At 51.3% G+C, this 21150-nt stretch overlaps 1 protein-coding gene across 15 annotated transcripts in view; it reads left to right on the top strand.

The window, feature by feature from the left end:
- Nucleotides 1-21150, top strand: part of Tns1 (tensin 1) — a 207111-nt gene that overhangs the window by 129130 nt on the left and 56831 nt on the right. For all 15 annotated transcript variants that reach the window (XM_021664289.2, XM_060368608.1, XM_060368603.1 and 12 more), the window contains 8 exons: nucleotides 165-229; nucleotides 1521-1604; nucleotides 5449-5561; nucleotides 5912-5972; nucleotides 6072-6147; nucleotides 6692-6821; nucleotides 9249-9314; nucleotides 10341-10457. In XM_021664289.2, the coding sequence (XP_021519964.1) occupies nucleotides 165-229; nucleotides 1521-1604; nucleotides 5449-5561; nucleotides 5912-5972; nucleotides 6072-6147; nucleotides 6692-6821; nucleotides 9249-9314; nucleotides 10341-10457 (712 nt within the window). The remainder of the gene's footprint in view (nucleotides 1-164; nucleotides 230-1520; nucleotides 1605-5448; nucleotides 5562-5911; nucleotides 5973-6071; nucleotides 6148-6691; nucleotides 6822-9248; nucleotides 9315-10340; nucleotides 10458-21150) is intronic.

Genomic DNA, 21150 nt, shown 5'->3' with positions numbered 1-21150 from the left:
GTTCCTCGCTGTGGAGGGTGCACTGGCTTCTCTGACCCCCCTCCTCTTGCCTCCCTCCCCAGAACTCCATCCTTCCCTCTCACCGTTGGCCCCCACGCTTCTGGATAGGTTTTGAACAGCAGGGCCTGCTTTGAACAATGATTGCTTTTTTTTGCCTCTTTCAGGGAAACCGAGGCAGGATTGGGGTCGTCATTGCAGCGTATATGCACTATAGCAACATTTCGGCCAGGTGAGAGGCCAGCTGTCTTCTATCCCGGCTTCTGTCCTCTTGGCATTGATGTAGGGGCACCCCTCTTCCACCTACATATTTTCTACTTCCCTGAGGCAAGGAAGCACATGTAGATGGAGGAGCAGTAGGGATGAGAAGCGCAGGGCCCCCAGAGCTAGAAAAAGTGCCCCAAGCTCTGAGGTAGGATGAAAAAACGGCTGGCAACAGGGAGAAGAGCCTTATCCTATGGGGAAGATATCTACCCGACAGCTTTGGGCTAGTTGCCTTCTGTTTCCCTGGATAATCCAGGAAGGAGTAAAGAAGAAATGTTGCATCTGAATTAGGCCCAGGGGACAATCTGGAAGTTGCTGCAAGCCAGAGGGGCTCTCTTTCTGCCAGGGTGTTTAGGAGAAAGAATGGGAAACCCAGCCAGTCCGCAGATCCTGTTCTGGCCCCACTAGCACAGAGGCCAAAGGCCTGTTTGTTCATGGTGGCTGCCAAGAAGCTATGTCCAAGACCATGTTATAATGGTGCTTAGAAGAAGGCAGAGGGTACCGTGCAGGTCCTGCCTCTGAGAACCTTAAATAGAAGTTCCTCAGCAGCACCCATGATTTTGGCTATGAAAAAATAGAGACTAAAGGTGGCTAGGGATATGTGGCCGGGGCACCTGTGGCTATAGAGATCTGGAGGATTTCTGTAGGTCTTAGAGACGATTTGTGGGTTGGAACAGAGGGCCTGATGGGTATAGAGTCAAAGGCCTGGGGACAGTCAGGGTAACAGAGAGCAATGGCCTTGCTGGCCTTAATGAGCACTTTTGCGTTTACTGTAAGCATGACTGGAAGTTATTGGAGTGCCAGAATTATCTCTGCATGCTCAGAGGGTGTGTGGAGGGCCTCAGAAACCAGCCCAGCCTTGTGTCTGCTGAGTGGGCATGTATGTACCCATGGCTGCCAGGCTCTTAGTGGGGTCACCTCATCCAATCTCCTTTAAGCCTCATTTGATGGGGGGGGGTGTGAGGTTTTATGGAAAGGATTATGTCTCAGAAGTCAGTTAATAGTTGTCCAGAGATGCATGCCCACACCACCAGGCTGTCGAGCCCTGGTCTCAGTACTGTCCCATACGGATTGGAGATACTTGAGCATGTCCTTCCTGAAGGTTTCTTGGTGAAGCGTGTTTATAGGAGGGGTTTGTCCTTCCACGGCCACCATGGTTGGCTGGAGGGCTGTGCAAACCCAGGGGAGCCTGAGAGAGGGGACAAGAGGCCCTTGGGTGTGGGGGTAGGCTCTTCTGATCGTCTTTTGTCTCCCCACAGCGCTGACCAGGCTCTGGACCGGTTTGCAATGAAGAGATTCTATGAGGACAAGATCGTGCCTATAGGCCAGCCATCCCAGAGGAGGTGGGTGCCCAGACTCCAGGCCTAGTGTGGGCACTCCCTGTGGTAGTTACTGGCCTTGTGCATTCTCAGGGGGGGTAGACATCTGCTTAAATGAGGGTGTATCAAGTACAGACATTCCGCCAGCGGTGGCACGGGTGCGGTGGTACCCACAGGTTACCTGAGGCCTCCAACAGAGAACAGTCTGTTGTGGCATGGCTGTTGGGGAGCAGGTACCTGTATAAGGAAAGCACATGCTGTTCTTGGCCCTGAAGGCAGGGTCACTCCAGCCTGTGGATGAGTACGGGAGACACTGATGTCCCTGATGCTTGTCCTGGGAGGTCATAGGTAGCACTATAAGGGGCGCCTTTTCTTGGGAGAATTTATAATATTTTGCTAAGGGCCCCAGCCACATGTTATCACTGGAGTGTCATAATAATAGCCCAGACAGGAAGTGAGACCAGATGGAGTTATTAATCGCCAATGTTGAGGAACTCTGTTGTAGCAGTGGCCACTTGGATATCCAGGCTAACAGCAATGTCCCTTCCTTTCCCTGAGGGGGTTGTGGTTGAGAGCGCAGGCACTAAACTAGTGACCATCCCCAAAAAGAAATATGCCAGATAGGAAGCAGGATGAGGTGGAGAAGGACATGGGGGTAGGGATGGGGATACAGAGAGACAGAAACAGAGGGATAGGGAGGGAGAGAACAGAGGAGAGAGAGAGAGGGAAGATGGAGAAAAAAGACAGAAGAGATAGAATAGAGGAGAGGAAGGAGATAAAGAAGAGAGGGGAGTGAAGGAAGAGAGAGGATTCCTAAGTTGTGGAGTGCTACAGCATTGAGCGGGATGGAGGGAACTGGCGGTTTTCATGGAAGCTGCCTGGAGTCTCTGGGTGGAGGTGACTTGGAAGCCCTAACTTGGACAGTGTTGATGCCCAGGGGCACCCTTCTTTTACAAATGAGAAGCCCGAGGTCAGGGTACAGACATGACCAGGGGCCACAGTGAGTGGTGGCTGAGCTAGAATGTAGGTGCTGAACTGGGAAGCTGGGATATCTGGCACCCCCAGATACGTGGCAACGCCACCTGCTACCTTGAAGGGGTCTGCCCATGCATGGTGATACCTGACTGAATGATGTCTGGCTAACAGGGGGCCAATGGCATGATCAGCTGGTCATGGGGAAGCTGCAGTCTCTAGCCTAGGCTAAAGACTTAGAGAGGAGGAAATCTAGTGTGGCGTGTAGGCCTGCTACCTGCCTGTGCTGGTTCAGCCCCATTCCCACACCAAGGACAGGGCACCAGATCTGTCACACAAGGATGGGTACAGATAAGCTTCTTGTGAACAACTGCGTGCTTACAAACAGAAGATTGCTATAGATGTCAGCAGGCATCTTTGAAGAAAGTTCAAACCATGGCCGCTAGAGTGATGGGTGGGCATGGGACTGACTCAAAATGACAAAAGCCACAGTTGAGTGGACAGGGTGAAAGGGGGGGGGTGTCTCAAGCCAAGGGTGGGGAGTCTGGGCAGGGCAGGCAGGAAGGCTGGAGGCTTAAGGCCCCCATGGCTTCTGTGTCCCCTGGGGACTTAGCTATAGATTCTAAGGGCTGATCCTGCCCCTTGCTTTTGAGGATCCTCAACACACACCTCCATGTCTCCACCTTGCTTATCTGGATAGGAGCTGCAGTCACTGCTGGGGACCGTTATTGCCATTGTACTTGGAAGCCCAAATAAAAGCACATGCTTACTCGCCAGTGCCTTCCACTGGTATACCCTCACTGACTGCAGGCCTCCGAGAAGCCATCAGCACTAGTGGTCTAAGACTCTTCCTCTGGAGGAAGCATGGCAAGCCACGCGCCAGCTCCTGGGGGTCTGGCACGCACGCATGACAGCTTGGTCTCAGTCACCTTTGACCCTAAAGGTCACAGTCTATTTACTAATAGGGATATGGACCATTGATGGGTCCCGCTGTGTCTTGGAGAACGTGGGCTGAACAGTCATTGTGATTTGGCTCCCCTGATGAGAAAGAGAAGTCCAAGGGATTTCTTACACGCCTACACGCGAGGCAGCCACCCTGTGGATTTGTCTGTGTGTGTGACCTGTGTCTTCCCACAGATGCCATGGGCCAGTGCGTTTGTTGAGGGGGTGGGGGTAGCAGACCACCCTCCCTACACACAGGAGAAAGTGCAGCTGTGGGTTTCCGGAACGTTCCCTGCCACTTTCCCCTTGCTTCCTTGTCAGTGTTGCTTACAGGGGACCTGGCAGTTGGAGAGGGAAGAGCAAGGAGTGATTGGGAGGGGCTTTGCCTGTGGCTCTCTCACTCGTTGTCACCCGCCCTTGGACTCATTGTCCCCAGAACACAGACACATCCTGTTGGCCTGGTCAGGAGATCTGATGGGAACCCGCCATTCCAGGTTTCCGGTTTGAGTAACGGGCCGGGGGGGCTGGGCAGGGCCCTGAATAGGAGCTGGCAATGCCCATCAGATTATCTTGCTAGAGGAGGCCGAGATGGCCCCACCCAGGCTCATAGACCGGGCCTGGAGGTGGGCCAAGGGGCCAAGAGATGGGGGGTGGAGGGGAAGTGTCCTGGTGTCATAATTAGAGTCTTACCCTCCTGTGGAGCTATTGGCTCTTGTAGAGCTCCAGTTTCCATTTGATTGGTTTGTCTGGTTCAACCTGGTTCTCCAGCGAATCAGAAAAGGAGGAAATGTCAACCATTCAGCACTAGAGGACTGACCGGGTGGTTCTGGAGACGCTTTGAAGTCCAGGCTTCTCTCCTTCTCTCTCCCATCCCCTGGTTTGTGTGATCTTGCTGTGCGTCGCAACTTTTTATGAACCTGATTTTTCCCTCTTGGTACGGAAAGAAAGGAGATGGCTCAGTCCTTCCGTTCTACCAGCAAGATCTTTATTAGAAGAACTAGAGGTTGCTTCAGCTGCTTGTATAGCTCAATCTGTTGAGTGGTTAGCATGCAGGAGACACTGGGTCCAATCCCTAACATGTCACACACACACACCAGAAACATAAAACCCCCAAAGAAACAAACTAAAAACCCAACTGCAAACCAACCTAGAATTAGGATATTTAGGAAGCTAATAATCTCAGATACCAAGTAAAGAAGTTAATATAGAAAATTCCGTACATTCAGCAGGAAATAAAATAAGCACTGCAATTATTAAGTGTTTACTGTTTGTTCTGTGTGTGTGTGTGTGTGAGAGAGAGAGAGAGAGAGAGAGAGAGATAGAGAGAGAATAAGGACCTAATATAAGCTTGCAGTGGAAATAGTCATAAGTGGGGTTTGGCTCAGTCAAGCTATTAGGGGTGTTTGGTTGGGCAGCCTGCTTTGTGCAGTTGAAAGCTGCTAAATTGTGCCTGCCAGCGATGATGGTGTGATCCCTGGGCTGGGAACGAGGCAGGAAAGCGATACTCATATTCACCACAAGGGGGTGCTAGAGAATGCCAAATGGGATCCATGCTCTGCAATTTTTCAAGTCTCTTGTTCTTTACCTCTTGGGTCTCTGCAAGTTTGGAGGCCTGCCCTGGCTGGAATAACTCAGCTGCCCTGTGGCTTGGGTGGGTGCATGTCATGTGGGTTGGGGTAGATGGCAGCCTAGGGTGGTGTTCTTGCAGAAAGAATGAATGGATAGAGGGATAGATAAATATGTAGATGGATGGGTGGGTGGTTGGATGGATGGATGGGTGGATGCATGGATGGATTCATGGGTGAGCGAATATGTGGGTGGATGGGTGTGTGCATGGGCTTGTGGGTGGGTGGATAACTAGGTGAATGGGTGGGTGAGTAGACGGATGGGTGAGTGGGTGGCTGTGTGGGTAGATGAACGGAGGACTTCCTAATGCCACCTTATCCCTGTGCAGGTATGTGCATTACTTCAGCGGCCTACTCTCTGGCTCCATCAAAATGAACAACAAGCCTTTGTTTCTGCACCATGTGATCATGCACGGCATCCCCAACTTTGAGTCTAAAGGAGGTACCTGCTCCATCCCTTCCCTCTAGCTTCTGTTTCCTTCTGGGCAGCCTTGGGTGACAAACCATTCTCCACGCTGTAGTGTCATTGAGGCTTGGGTGGGGCTCTCAGCAGAGCTCAGTGGGCTCAGCCCTTCTCCTCTGCAATGTCGGGTTGACGCCTGGCCACGCCTAGCGGCAGAAGACACTAAAGGAGGCAATGCCTTGTCCACTTACAATGCCTTCGAAATGAAGTTAGTCTTCCTGTTCTTGCTTCCCCCCTTTCTCCTCTTCTTTTCCTTCTTTCCCCTCCCTATGTTCCCCTTCCCCACAACCATTTCTGCTTCTTGCCTCATGTCTTCCCCTCTCTGACAGGGTGCCGGCCGTTTCTCCGTATCTACCAAGCCATGCAACCTGTGTACACATCTGGCATTTAGTAAGTAGCCTGTGAGTGAGGACAGGGGGTGGGCGGGAGGACGGGAGAACTGAGCCTGCTTCCTCAGCAGCACTCTTCCTCCCCATCTCTCTCCCTCAGCAACATCCCTGGAGACAGCCAGGCCAGCATCTGTATCACCATCGAACCAGGGCTGCTCCTGAAGGGAGACATCTTGGTGAGCTCCACCCTCCTCCTCAAGTGTCCCTTCTCTTGTCCACCCTGGGGGACATGGGACACCCAACTGTTCCCATGTAGGCCACTGAGTTTGGAACTGTGGGTTCCCATAGCCTTCCCAGCCTCACGTTGTCTTGGTCTAACTTCCTCCCTTGGAGTGGATCGTCTTTTCCTAGTCTCATCTTTTGCTCTGGGACATCACTAGGGAACTGCCACTCAGGGTGAACTGTGACCTTCCACCTCTATCCTGGTGGTGATAAGACACACCCAATCCTAAACTTGGACCAGCTTGCTTCTATTTGAAAGCCACATTTCCTTTTTGCATGTCCACCTGTATATAGGACATTCCCCACAACTCCAGACCGTTCCCCTCCTCTTCTGTTCTAGAAGTTTCCCAAAGAGCTGAGATCCTTTTTTTGGGGGGAGGGGTACTGGTGACCTCTCTCTCCCTGGGTTTGGGGTGAGCCTTGGGGCTCAGCCAATGGAGCCAGCCAGGAGGCTCCCGAGACTTGACCATCCTCCCCCCGTTGCCCCCTTCCACCTAGCTGAAGTGTTATCACAAGAAGTTCCGTAGTCCATCTCGAGATGTCATCTTCCGCGTGCAGTTCCACACCTGTGCCATCCATGACTTGGGGGTTGTTTTTGGGAAGGAAGACCTGGATGAGGCCTTCAAAGGTGGGCTCCCTGACTGGGCATGGGGATCAGGATGGGGCTCCTGTAGCAGGGGAGGAGCCTGGTATGAGATGATGTAGTGGCTGCTGGGGCCATCTTCTCTGAGTCACACAGTTTGCCAAGTCTCAGGGATGACAGGGCAAGGGAACTGAAGGAGAGTCGTGACAGGACGGGACTGAGGTTAGGAATTCGGGTTGTAATAGAAATCAAGATCAGTTTCTCTCTGGCCCATCCCTGAGCTGCAGGGCCTCTGGGCTGTTTGTTGCTTTCCACTTTTCTCTGGCGCTTGCTTCAGATTGTCTCCTTCTTGTCCTACCTCCTTGTCTCACGTGAGCATTGGGAGTCAGTTTTCTAGCATTCGCAGGTGTTTTAATATTGGGCTCAGTATTAAGTGCTGGGATCAAAGTGAGGCACGATGTGGTCTCTGTTTTGATAACCCTAAAATGTCTTAGGGGTGCTGAAGCGGGAAACAAGCATCCCTTGGGAGGGGTGCATGTAAGTAGGGGTGTGCCTGAAAGGAGGAAGAAATGTGGGACTCTCAGGGGAGGCTGGAGTCTCTTCTGCTCACTTGAGGCTATGTCTGAATTACTTTCAGGCCTAGAATATGTGTGTTTGTGTGTGTGTGTGTGTGTGTGTGTGTGTGTGTGTATATACAGGCATTTTCACACAAACACACATACACATATCTGGATTCTTGCATGCATCCTTTTGCACATTTATTCCCTTAATCACCTATTAACACACCGTTTATCCAACCATTCTTTCATCCATCCACCTGAGTATTTATTCTGACATCTACCCATTGGTGTGTCTGCCAGTCCATCCACCCATCCACCCATCCATCTATCAGCACAGTTACTCACCTGCTAATGCGTGCATGCATGGATCCCTGCATTCATCCATGCCTGTGTTCACTGTTCACCCAATAGCATCCTCACTCACCTACCCCCCCACCCCCCACCCAAGCATCTCCTTCGTGTTAAAACATGGCAGATGTGTGCTAGATTTGGGAGATGCAAAGAGAAAGCAGTTAAACCCTGCCTTTGAGAGTCCACAGTCTCACAGGAGAAACACAAACAGGTGTGAAGCAGTATGCATAGAGGAGAACACACACATCAAATGATGGTGCCCCACAGAGCAGATGGGATCTTTGTTGGAACCTCTTCCTACAAGCAGTGGTTGGTGACCCAGGCCCGGCTAGGCTCAGGCAGAAGGCATGAAGGGGCCAGCTGAGAGGAGGGGGAGGTTCACATGGAGTGAGAAGGATGTTCTGTGAGAGTTCTTTGTATCCAAGCCAGGAGGACCAACATGGGAGGTGCTGTAAGTTTCAGGACAGATTATAATCAGTCTTGAGGGGATGAAGGTGGAGCTGACAAAATCAGGAGGAGGCTGAGGAGACACAGAGGCAAGGGGGTCCCAGTTCTCTCTTGCATGGTGCTAGTCTGGAGGACCATTGAGAATCAACAGGCCCACAGACAGAAGCTTTGCAGTGTCTGTCCTAATTAGGTTTACTCTCGCTGTGGTAGGACACCATGACTAACTTGGGGTTGGAAGCAACTTGGGGAGGAAAGGGTTTATTCAGCTAATGCTTCCCCATCACAGTTCATCATCATACAGAGTCAAGACAGGAACTTAAGCAGCACAGGAAGATGGAGGCAGGAGCTGAAGCAGAGACCACGGAGAAGTGCTGCTTACTGGCTTGCTCTCCATGGCTTGCTCAGCCTGCTTTCTTGTAGAACCCCAGGACTACCTGCCCAGGAGGGCTGGCACCGCCTACAATGGGCTGGGCTCTCCCACGTCAGTCACTAATTAAGGAGTATAACCCCACGACTCAGGAGGCTATGGCAGGGGGCTTTTGAATTTAAAGCTAGCCGGACCCCATATTAAAAGGGGTGGGGGAGGGTAGAAGAGATGCTTCATAGTGAAGCAAGAGGGTCACTTGGAGCTGATTTCTAGAAATAACGGTGCAGACAGTGATTGTGATGTAGAGCCTTACAGGCGGGATACTATAGAGTCAGTAACTGGACAGGTTGTGTTTTCCTCAGAGGTAGAACCCTGTCGAGGATGGGGCCTGAACTGTCAATGTGAGCCTGGGCTGGGGGTGGACCTCCGTTGGTAGCATGCCTGCAAATGTGCCTGTGAAGCCCTAGGCTTAATCCCCATAATCTCCACACTCATGGGGTGGAGGCAGGACAGGGCGGCAGGTTGAAGACCGTCCTTAGCTATATAGTGTGTTTGGGGCCAGCCTGAGCTACATGAGAACCTATCTCGGTATTTTTTGTCCCCATGCTTGTACAACTTCCTCTGTGTAAAAGATGAATGTTGTTGTGTTATTAACCACATAGGCATATACGACTGAATTCTTTTCTAGAAGAAACCTTTCTCTTTGGGAATGTGTGTGGCCCAGCTTCTCCTTTTCTTCTCTTTCAGATGATCGGTTTCCTGACTATGGCAAAGTGGAGTTTGTCTTTTCCTATGGGCCAGAGAAAATCCAAGGTATAGCCCCTGTGACAGTCCCTTCCCTTCATCCTCACCTGTTCCTGTCTCACTCTCAATGGTCAGCTCCATCAACACGTGAGTTAGAGGAGGCCAGGGTAAAGGATCTTGGTATCATTGTGGACTCCCGGCTAAACCTGATCCAGCGCCTCATTTTCTATATAATAAAAATAAATGCAGACAGTGAGGTGCTGAATTGACTGAAATGTTCTGGTCCCTTAAGGTCACCATCTTGTTATATTCAGAAACCGAGGGTCTCGGTGGATGGAGGGGACAGCCAGAGAACATTCAGGGGTGCTGGGTGGACTGTGGGTATTTATGAGCTGAAGTGGCTCAACCTGAAGTCTGGTTTAATAATAACCTTTCTTCCTCTAGACTCTAAATATGGAGACCAGTTGCTCTTCATCTTTTTTAAGGACAGAATGGGAGGAGATGAAGTTAGGTTCCAGGCAGAGGGACTCTGGGTAGATTAAAGAAAGGACTGCCAGGCTGGGAAAATAGGCTACTCTGAGTGGCCTGACTAGTTTTTGTGCCGACCCTGTGGATGTAAAAGAGAAATGGCCCTGTTCTTGCAGATGTGTGTCTGAAGTAGGGAACGTCGTAAGTGGGGGCAGGGGCCAGGCCTGGGATGACCTTTTCCAGTCTGTGTCCTCTCAGTGTCCCGGATGTGATTTCCCTGCTGTCTCCACCTCTGGGTGGTTCTGAACAAGCCTTTCCCCTGTCGCTTCTCCTGTCTGCAAAGCAGACCCCTGCTCCAAGGCCAATGAGAAAGCCGCCCAGTGGGTGTGTACTTGCTAGAGAGAGAGAAAGAGAGAGAGAGAGAGAGAGAGAGAGACTTCCTTTTCAGTGCTCTGTCCTGATTTGCCCCCATGACCTGGTCTGAGACTCCCAGGATCTTCAGGCAACCTAAGCCCCACCCTAGACCTCAAAGAAAACAAGTGGGTTCCTCAGGGATGGTCCACGGGGCAGCTCACTGGCCCTCTGTTTTCTAGATGCTGATCTCTTTTCCTCTCTCCCCTGCCATAGGCATGGAACACCTGGAGAATGGGCCCAGTGTCTCTGTAGACTATAACACCTCCGACCCTCTTATCCGCTGGGATTCCTACGACAACTTCAATGGGCATCGTGAGGATGGCATGGAAGGTAGGTGACGCGTGGCTACCAGGTGAACTGTGTTGCCCTGGCGTGCATGACCTTGGCTCTCCGGCCTCTCCACATAGAGGAAGAGGTGGCCTTAAGTGCAGTATCAATCCCTGTTCTTTCTCTTTGGAACCTGGGTGCCTCCAGGCTGCTGTGGGTGTTCTTAGAGGTCAGGGCAAAAAGCCACAGAGTGGGGACAATTCCTGTGCCTACTTAAATTGGCTGAAAACACAAACATATTTCATTCTCAGCTGCAGGTGCCTTGGGCGAGCTCTGCGGCCAGTCCATTTATTTGTTTGGCTCTTGGAATATGTAGGAGGGATGAGGGGTGGAGTCTCTGAAGAGGAGTTTGCTAGATAGGGCACAGAGCCTGGTGATGTCCCCTTGGGTTTGGTCCTAGGTATTCTTTTTTCTTTTTTTTTTTTTTTCTTTTTACTTTTTTTCCTGATTCAGCTACAGGACGACAGAATGTTAGAGCAGGCTGGAGGGCCCCCTGCGTCTGTTTGCAAAATTGGGTAACCTGAAGATACCTGATAAGCTAGGGCCAGACAGAAGGAGATGAGGACACCTCCTCTCAGTGGACTCGGAAGGGGGCAGGGAAGAGAGGAGGGAGGGAGGGGAGGATTGGAAGGGAAAGAGGGAGAGGGCTACAGCTGGGATACAAGTGAATGTATAAAATTATTTAAAAATAAAAAAAATATTTAAAACAACAACAACAACAAAACAAATAAAACTGGGTAACTGAGATCTTCTGAAAGGCAGGACTATGAGTTACTCCTCAGACCCAGGCTGTGCCCTCTCAAGGACACCAGTGGCAATGCCTCCCCACCAGCTGGGGCTTGCTGTGGCGATGCGGCGGTACTGGGAGGAAACACGTGGTATGGGACTCTCACCTGCACTGCTGTCCCCTGGCACCCTTACCCAGGCGTCCTCCTGTATGGCACCACTCTGGAAGCCATGCTGCAGACACCAGCAGATAGCAGAGAGGCTGGAGGAGGGAACCTAGATGAGAATTCAGGGGTCCCATGAGAGTGCATTTATGTGCGCCAGCCCAAGGTTGGTGGCTTGCCCTTGGGTTCCCTCTCAGAGCGCCTTCTTCTCCCACTCTGGTCCTTGTCCCCCACAAGGACCTATCTTCTGAGTGGCTGAGTGGTCTGGGTGTGGGGTGGACCTGAGGATGGAATAATTTGTCTCCAAGGCTGCTGCCACCAGTCTCATTTTGGGGAAGTTTGCATTTTTAACAAGAACGCTTGGCAATTGGAAGGAATTTTTAATGCCTTACCATCTATCCCTGGTGCAGATTCAATGCGGTGATAAATTTAAAAATATTTCATGAGTTCTGAAGTGCCAAGAGAATCAAAGTTAGAGTAATTAAGGTCCAGAAGGAATGGATGGGGTCAGCTCAAGGAAAGGAAGGAAGAACAGTGGGCCAGGGTCTGTACAGGGAAACCTGGGGTAGCAGGTGGGTTCAGAGGACAGGCAGGACAGACAAGGGATGGCCTTGGCCAGCCCTGCAGCCCTCACCCCATCATCTGCTTCCCTAGCAGGGGGAATGGAGCCCAAAGGACCTTGGGCCAGTTAAAAGGTCAGTTGGTCCTGTCAGGACAGAGGGGCTCCTATTTGCAGGCAGAGAAGCTGGCCCTCGGCCCACAGAGGGGCAGATCAGGGCTCTGCTGTCCCCTTCCTGGCCTGACCTCACTGAGCCCAGGCTGGGACAGTTACCAAGAAATAGCTGCCCTGCGCTCTGACTGTGTGTTCTTTGCTGCCTACCCCTGGGCTGCATCCCCACTGGGCCTGAGACCCCATGGCTAACCTTGAACCCAGTCCTGTCCCTGACTGGGGCCCTTTCGTGGAAGGTCCTCTATCCTGGTACCTAGGGGAAAAGGCTGTTTTTGTTTGTTTGTTTTGTTGTTATTGTTGTTGTTTTGGTGTCTAATAATCAAAAGAAGGAACTGAGGACTACTTGTCACCTTAGTTATGGGGAACATATTGTTCATCTGTGCTTAGGCTGAAAGGAGGAGACAGTGAGAGAAGGGAGGAAAGAGATGGGTACCCACTTTGGAACTATGGTCTGTCCAGAGACAGTGGCCAGGGAGAGAGGTGAACCTCTCGTCTCAGGGACACTTTCCTGGGGGTCTGTTGTCTTAGCTGTCTTAAGTGACCATCTGAAGGCCCCACAGGTAGGCCTTGAGTGACAGAAATGAGCTCTCATGGGTCTGAGACTGGATTCTGAGACCAGAGCTGATATCTGTGAGGTCTGGCCCTTCAGCATGTAGACCCTGCCATTGCCCAGGGTCCACATGTGTTTCCCTCTGCGTGTCTGTATCCTGATCTCCTTTTTATGTAGGGACCGTGGGCATACTGGAGTAGGACCTTAGTGACTTTCTTTTGCTTAGCCAGTAACTCTTTTTTCTTTTTTCTTTTTTTAAGCCAGTAACTCTTTCCTCATGTAGCCACTGCAGCACCTGTGGCCCAGAGGGGATGGCTCAACCCCCGGTTCCTGACTGGGGAGAAGTGAGGGTCCTGGGTTGTGGCAGAGAGCTGTCTGGCCCCTGGTGCCCTCCTACTCAGAGTTGTCTCCGCCTCCCTTTGGGTTGCTGTGGAGTCTGCCAACTTGGCCCTGGCTGACACGACAGTTTGTGCCTCCAGGAGTCCCATTAGCTTCTTGGCCTGAGTTCTGAGCCCCATGCCCAGGTCCCAGCACCCCTTGGCTAGGACCAGGGCTTTGTTTTTGCCTATGCTGCACAGAGTAGTGTCCAAGTTCTTCCAGAGGGTTCCAAGACACCACTCTCTGAAACAAGTTCCAGTAGCGGGGTGGGGGCAGCCTCTGCTCCTGAGGAGTTGAGGAGCTGGGAAGCTGAGAGGCCCCAGGGCCTTTCACTTGCTATCCTCTGACTCCTTGGCTATCAAACTGTTGGAAGTCAGGGTGGGGAACCAGGGCCGGTGCTGAGTAAATGGGAGCACAGATGCAGACTCTCAGACTGGAAGCCAGGGTAAAGGGAGAAGAAAGTCCAGGCCTAATGAGGATGGCAAGGATCCTGCTATCCCTTGCTTCTGGGTTTTGTTTGTGTGAGGTACCCAGCTGAGCCAGGGCAGGAGGCCGGGGGTTTGGTTTGATGTCCAAGCTTATAGGTGCTATGGGCTCTGAGGAGAGCCTATGTTTTCTTAGGGAAGAGTTCTAACCCCCTTCAGTTCTTCTGTCTCAGCTGAGAAGAGCCCTTATCCACAGTCAGGAGTCCCTGGTCTGGGTGACTATAAGGTGAGCTCGTCCGAGTAATGACTTCTCTTTTGAGAGAGATGGGAGAAGATAGGGGAGGGAAAGGTACTGCAAACAGGCAGCAAGTGAGCAGAGAGACCCAGAGGAATGACATAGAGAGAGATGGAGAGGAAGATCTGGACCAGCATGGTCTAGGAGGCCTGAGACTTGGGTCCCTGGTGACCCCTTCCTGTGCATCTTCATTTTTTTGTCCTTACAGAAATAAGATGTGGGAGTAGACAGCATTTCTTCTCGTTCTGAGCACAGCCACTGTTTCCTTTGAGGTGTAATGAGAGGCTGAGATAGTCCTGCCTTCTCAGGCCCGGGGGGTAAAGAGAAGGCAGAGTGGTTGCCTCAGTCAGCTAACAGATGCTACAGTAACAATCTGCCCTATTCAAGTGGCTTCTTCCAGCCAATCATACTCCCTGCTCAAGATCTCTGTCCATTGAAGATGGGAAGAGGCCTCTGTTCATCATAGTTTCCCTGGTGAGGGTGGCTTCATCTAGAACTGTCTCTCACTGCTGACACCACAGGAGGGGAGGCTCTGATGTGTGCTAGGCTCCTGCCAGGAACTGACATATTCTTTTTGCTCACATTTCACTGGCTAAAACAAACCAAGGTCTATGTCTGGCTCCAAAGGGGAGCTTCTGCACATGCACAGAAGGCAGAGACACCTGGTAAGACTTCTAGGCAACCGTAGCAGGGAGACTGGCCTTATCCTTCTGGACCCCTTGGGCAGAGACACTGAGAAATGAGGGTTGGACCTCAGTGTGGGATATCTGTAGTGACACTGACATACATATGCGTGAAATGGCTGCTGGGGGGATTCTGGGTTCCTCCTCTATCCCTTCAAAAGAGAAGTCTTCTCGAATATGCTGGACCAGTCAGTGGATTCCAACACAAGGTTGGTGTGACCTTGTGGGCACAGGACACAACCCCCATGACCCAGCATCTGCCAGCCACCTGCCCAGCATTGCTCCCCGTGGGCTGGGCTGGCCCTGTCCTGATGCCCTTGGTCCCTCGGCTGGCCTGTCCTGCACTGCTGCTGGCAGGCTCAAGCAGCAGTCTGCGTCCGGAGCACGTGGTAAGCCGATCCCTTCCCTGCTGAATGAGGCTTTGGTCTCCCAATCTCTGCCATCGGGTGGAGGTGGAAGACTGGAGCCACACTCTGAGGGGTGCCAAGCTTGCTGCCAGCAGCCCAGTGCCCAGATGGAGGCTGGGGACAAGGAACATGTACTCAGTCATCCGGGCGCTGCTCCCCTTCCTTTCCTGCCAGTCCTGGAGATGAATAAGTGCAAGAGAGCTGGCCCCTGCCCAGGATACCGTCTCCAGTCATATCCAAGAAATGGAATTTAAGTTCCCATTGATCTCATGCTTTTTTGACCCCACCACATATGCTTTCCAGCCCTCCTCCCCTCCTCCATCCTTCCTTCTGTCCTCTCCTCCTTTGATCCTGTCATCCCTTCCTCCTTCCCTCTCTTCTTTTCCCCTTTCCTCCTCCACTCCTTTTCTCCCAAGTCTTAATCATTTACTGTAAGTGGTGGATACCAAGTTAGTCCTGGGGTTTAGAAAGGCAGATCTGGGGATGCTTCAGGACAGGCTGTGGGTGTCACATAAGTTTCCCAGCAACCCTGAATGCACAACCAAATGGGGAATGGTCCCGGCCAGGTTCTGCCCTCTGACCCAAAGTAGCTGGCGTTAGAGGGACTGCATGTGCCTGTGCTCTGGCAATGAATATGGAATAATTTCTCAGTTTTAAAAGGCAGGGACCCTGGTCAAAGTCTAGAAAACTGAGGTTAAGAAAAGCACTCAAGGCCAGGTATGGTAGCTAAAGCAGGAGGAATACTTTTTTTAGAAAAAGAGATTAAAAGCCATCATGGTAGCCTGGTATTCCTGAATGCCGGGTCTTTGGTGGATGTTACGTAGATCTGTGGGAGGTAAGAGCGAGTAGGACAAGGGGGCGGAGCGGATGCTGTGTGCTGCTGAGGGTGGGTCCGTGTTCTCTGGAGTCCCTCAGCCATGCCTGGGCCATGGTGCTCCTTGCCTCCCTGCTTTTGATGGTATATGGGCCTTTCCCTTTTGATTTTCATTTTTTTAGAGACTGCTTTTCTAGGAGACTGAAGAGATAAATGCTGTCTCAGCAAGCCCTGGCCTCTTGATGGGTAGACTCTGTCTGATGGGCAGTCAGCCCTCACAGTCCTGGGCTGACACCCACAGCTATGCCTCCGAGCCCTCAGATTTCCCTGGGCAGTTGTTACCACCCAGCTCTAGTGGCTGATGACCTCTGGGAGGGCCTTCAGTCTGTCTTTGAATCCAGCCCCTCAGCGGGGAGGATGTTCTTTCTGGATTGTGGAGAATGTTTCTCAGTACTGGGATGTCCTTCCCTGCTTTGAGGATGCCTGGCCTTGCTCTCCCTGTCCTGAATGTTCTGGGGTTGGCACCCGAGGCCGCTCCAGAGGGTCTGCCCTGGCTTGCTGGTGAGCATCTCCACAGCTGACTGTCCTGCCCTGCTCTTCTTTGAACCAGCAGCTTCATCAAGGATCTCCTCTGTGCCCGGGCCTCCCTGGGGCCTTCCATGCTGCAAAGCCCTGCCCTTCCTGCTGAGGAACCCCACCCTTCGGGGTTGGTCTTGCCTGCTTTCTGTCCCAGTGACAGTTTGGGGGCTGCTTTAGGCAAATTGTTTCAAGGGATCTAGGCCTGGCAGAGCATCAGTCCTTTCCTGCATGCCATCCCTCCCTCCACTTCCCAGGCTGCCCAGGGGTGATTTATCTCTTCCTTTTCATGCCTCTCCCCTCCAGACCTACCAAAGCCCTGTGAAGCCTATGAACTTCCGCAACAGGCTGGCTCTACCATGAATATGGAAGTGCCTTCCAGTGTCCTGTGGAGGAAGGGACTCAATCTCAGGAGGGTCTGTCCATAAGCAAGCAGGAGCTAGAGAGTAGGTGCCAGCTTGGGTTTGGATTTAGGCTGCCTTGGTCAAGTCTCAGCTCTGCCTTCTGTTGGCTCTGGAAAGGTGCTCGGCCTTTAAGCTTCAGTGTTCTCAGCCTCAAAATGGAGAGAAGGAAAACTCTGCCTTAGGGTAATAATGTCTTAGACTCTGAGTCTCAGAGGTTCATTACAAAGCCTTGCTTTTCCAAGGGGCCTTGTAAAACACATCCTGAAGTGTCAGGCCACTTTCTAGCCACCCCAACTCCACGTGAAATAGACCTCTGGCTCCATGTCCAGATGCAGGTTGTTCCCTTTGGGGGTGGTTCATCTCTTGGGGTTTCACCTCCCAGGCTGGGTCTGCTCTCCACACTGACCAGCCTTGAACCCACTGTGTTGAATGGAGAAGGAGGGCACAAAGAACATCTATGGTGTTTGGCACCTGGGCTCCTCGGTCATATAGGCCCTTCACTCTCTAGGTATATGTTGAATGCCTTTGAAATTCCTGCCCCTTGATTTCCCAGATGCTGAGGACGAGACCCCAGGATTTCTATTTTGGTAGAAGAAGGCAGATAGTTAAAAAAAAAAAAAAAAAAAAAAAAAAGATTTAGGGTCTGAAGTGATGGCTCAGTCACTAAAGTGATTGCATGGCCTTGAGGATCTGCATTTGACCCCTGGGACCCATGTAAACGCCCGGCATGATGGTGGCATGTGCTCATTGTCCCAGCATGGTGAGGCAGAGATAAGCGGATCCCTGAGGCTTGCTGGCTAGCTGGCTCAGCTTATGTGGTGAGTCTCAAAACAGAAACAAAAATAAAAATCCCAAACAAACGGACAGACAATCAAACAAAACTAAACAAAAACAGTAGACAGAGCCTAAGGGGCAACATTGAGACACTTCCACATACCTGCAAACATGCATGCATACCTACACACATGCTTACACACCTGTGCACATGGCACACACACAGAATTAAAGGCACAGGATAAGAAGGTGTCTTAGTATGTTATGAGACAAGAGAAACTTGAGCTCTGCTCTTGAAAGATTGATTGGAAATGGTATCCGGCATGGTGATTGGAAATTTAAAACCAGGGATTACCAACCAAGGCCTCACTGAGGGCACAGTAAAGACTTGAAGAGGATTGAGCTGCCCAGGTATATAACTGGGAAAGAACATTCCAGATGGTAGGGATAGCAAGTGCAAAGGTCCTGGGGCAGGAAGCAGGGTGTTTGGGAACCATAAAGGGGGCCAGTGTGGAAATGGAGGCTGTGATAGGAGAAAAATCCTATCTAATTTGGACAAGGCCACTTACGGTGTGTTAGTCATTGTGGGGATATTAGTGATTTTTGCTCTAAGCTCTTCCGCCAAATAGTAGATGAAGATCTTTTTAAGTAGCGCATAAAGAGGCTTCTCACTTTTTCAGCATCATAATATCCCACCATTCCTATCAGCCATATTTTATTTATTGGTATTTGTGTGCTTAAATACAGATTTACGTAACAGGTCTGTTAGGTTATTTCCCATCTGCCTTTTCTGTTTCTAGAAAATGCTGTCAAGGGTCATCTTGGGGATATACTGTTTTTATTTGTGCAACTCATAGGTCACCTTTCTCAGGGTGATGGGCAGTGACAGGTTGGCCTTCTTAAAGTGCTGTGCTAATTGATAATTGCTGCCAGAGGGCAATCTGCTCCCACCCCTCTATGTCCCCCTCCCGAGTGAGATGCTGTAGAATAGCCAAGACTTCCTTCACCTCTGCCCACTTTCCTGTGAGCCAGCCAGTTCTGCTTCTGTTTCATAGACGAAGCAACAAGCACAGAGAGATTAAGGTTCCCTACCAGTATTGCACAGCCAGATGCAACAGGGTGGAAGCTGAGTTCTGGTACTCAGTGTTCATTATCCCTGCGCCTCTCCCCATTTCTTCACGTGATCAGAGGTCTGGAGGAACCCTGTCCTCCTGTCCCATGCAGCTTTGAGGTTGAAAGCCCTAGGAGCAAAGAGTTCTAACAGCAATCCTCCCTGTCAATTCACTGCTGTGCGTGCCTGCATCCTGGAGATCCTTGCAGACCAGTGGCAGGGCAGGAGAGGCCAGCCTGAGCAAGCTGGAGCCATGGCCGCAGTCTGTCTTGTCCCCTTCCATTACCAGCCCTAGGGCTGGGAGAAGGCGGGTGCTGGGGAAGGGAGTCTGTTGTGGGTGGGGAGCTGCTGCCGCTGCAGGGTCAGCTTGCTCAGGGATTGAGTTTCAGCATTTCTCAGATGAAAACAAATCGGCCTCTTTATTGCTCTGCCTGGCCCTTTGGGACCACTATAGGCTGGGGCATATTTACAGACTTCCTGTAAGTCACCGGTTATATCCTAGCCCCAGGGCAGAAAATAGCCTCAGATGAGTGAGTCTTCAGCCAGTGGCAGGACCAACAGGAGAGGAGAAACAGGTGTCCCAGCTGAACGGTGCCTGGCTGAGCATCTTTCCTAAGCTGGGCAGGCCCCCAGGACTCTCCCACTGCTCAGAAAAACAAACTAAGGCCAGCCAAAGTCACCGCTTGGTACCTTTGCCTGTGACTGCCCACTGCTGCCATTGCTGTCTGATAACATTTTACTGTGTGAGGCTCCTTTATTATAATTGTGGATTGTTAGAGAGAACCAGGAATAGATGCCTTTTCTTTTCTTTTTTACTATTTATTTATTTATTTATTTATTTATTTATTTATTTATTTATATAGGGTTTCTCTGTGTAGCTCTGGCTGTCCTAGAACTCACTCTGTAGACCCGGCTGGTCTCAAACTTAGAAATCTGCCTGTTTCTGCCTCCTGAGTTCTGGGATTAAAGGCACGTGTCACCACCATTGCCAAGCTTCAGGGTGGCTTTTCTTGAAGTTGGTGTGAATTTTTCCACCCGTGCACCTGTGTGGATGACATGAGTGACTGTGGCTGTCTGTGAAGGAACAAGGCAACTTCTAGAGTTCTCTGACGAGACTCACTTTCAGTGTAACGAGGACGTAATGTCTTCCACTCCAAACACTGTTCCCTCTTCTCTCCTTTCTTGAAACTATTTGCACCCAAAGCCTCTCCCACAGGGACATAGGTCTTCCGAGGGCAGAGCTGGATGGCCTCCAGCCCTACTGGCTCCAGCTGGATTCTCCCTGTCTGGTTAGCAGAGGCAAAGCCAGTTGAAGGTGAGGCCCTGACTTCTCACCGCCCCGTTTCCCCCGTCTTGACAGCTGTCACTGACGCTTGTCTGAGGCTTTCGCTGTATGTTGCTTTGATTGCTTGGAAAAAAAAATAAAAAAAAAGAGTCAGCCGCAAGCATTCTTTGATGTTGGTTCTGTGCCACCCCCCAACACAGGCCAGTGAGGTCAGACTTTGAAATGAAAGCAAAAGCTTTCCTCAGATCTTTCCTCTCCCTTCCTCCCTCATAGCCCTCTGCGTCTGAACAAAGATTGGGAACCACTGAGTCCCCACAGGTGCTCCATGTAGGATGCTAGGGAGGGAAGGGCCACAGCTGGGCTGTGGGGCTGCCTCCCATCCAGGAAGGTTCCCCGTGGGGTAGTGGGCTTGGGAGTCAGGAGAGGTCATGTCACTCACCACAGAAGGGAACTGCCTGGCTTAAAAGGGAACACCAACCATCTGAATGCACTGCCAGCCTATACTCACTCGTGTGAAAACTCCACAGACCCCTCAACACAGACCCCTGTGGTACACTGAACCTTTGGGTTACTTTGCAAACACCCTTCTACTGTAGAGAACTTCATGGACCACTCCACACAGCCCCCTCTAGTGTGCTGAACCCTCATAAACTTCCAGCCCTTGCAGGGGGAGCTTTATTCTAGAGGCTTACAGCCCCTCTGGCCCTCAGTTCATCTGTAATGCTGAGAGGCTGTGTCATTTTGGGTGAAGCATTGAGACTGGATCACTCATGAGGGTGGGTCCTTATGTGACTGTGCTCTGCTCAGAGGTGGTGCCACAAGGCCTTGCAAAGCTCATAGCCCTCCTTGGAATGTATGCAGTTCCCAGGGAGCCTCTTTGAGGGACCTGTATTGGCCCGGTCACTGGTGTATGGGCAGGCGGTTCTGAGATGTCACGTGGTCTTGTCTGTCTTCATCACTTACTGTTGGTGCCTCTGAGCCCTGTTTGCGTGCCTCCGTGTCTGCTTTTTGCTGCTCCTTTGTCTTGGAAATAGGAAAGAGGATGTGGACAGGACCATCTTGAGCCAGCCTCAGGCTGCTGCACTGGGCAGGCAGTTATGGAGGAGAGAGAGAGACAGATGGAGACACCTGGTAAATGGCTACAGGCATCGAATCATTCTCTCTTCTTCCGAAACTCATGTACTTTATTCTGCCTTCTCCTCCACCTTCCCAGGTGAGGATGTTTCTGAAGCATGTCTGAGCTGGGAGGAGTGGGGTGAGGAAAGGCAGGAGGGCCACTGATGGATTTCCCTCTGTCTTTCGTCTAATGCATGCATCTGCCTGGGAGTTGACAGTCCCCTTCCTGCATAATCTTATCCTATCCACAGGGAACAT

The sequence above is a fragment of the Meriones unguiculatus genome, chromosome 15 (assembly GCF_030254825.1).
Source record: "Meriones unguiculatus strain TT.TT164.6M chromosome 15, Bangor_MerUng_6.1, whole genome shotgun sequence".
NCBI classification, from domain to species: Eukaryota; Metazoa; Chordata; class Mammalia; order Rodentia; family Muridae; genus Meriones; species Meriones unguiculatus.
Note: the sequence above shows the minus strand (reverse complement) of the source record. Positions and strands in the feature narration are given on the sequence as shown.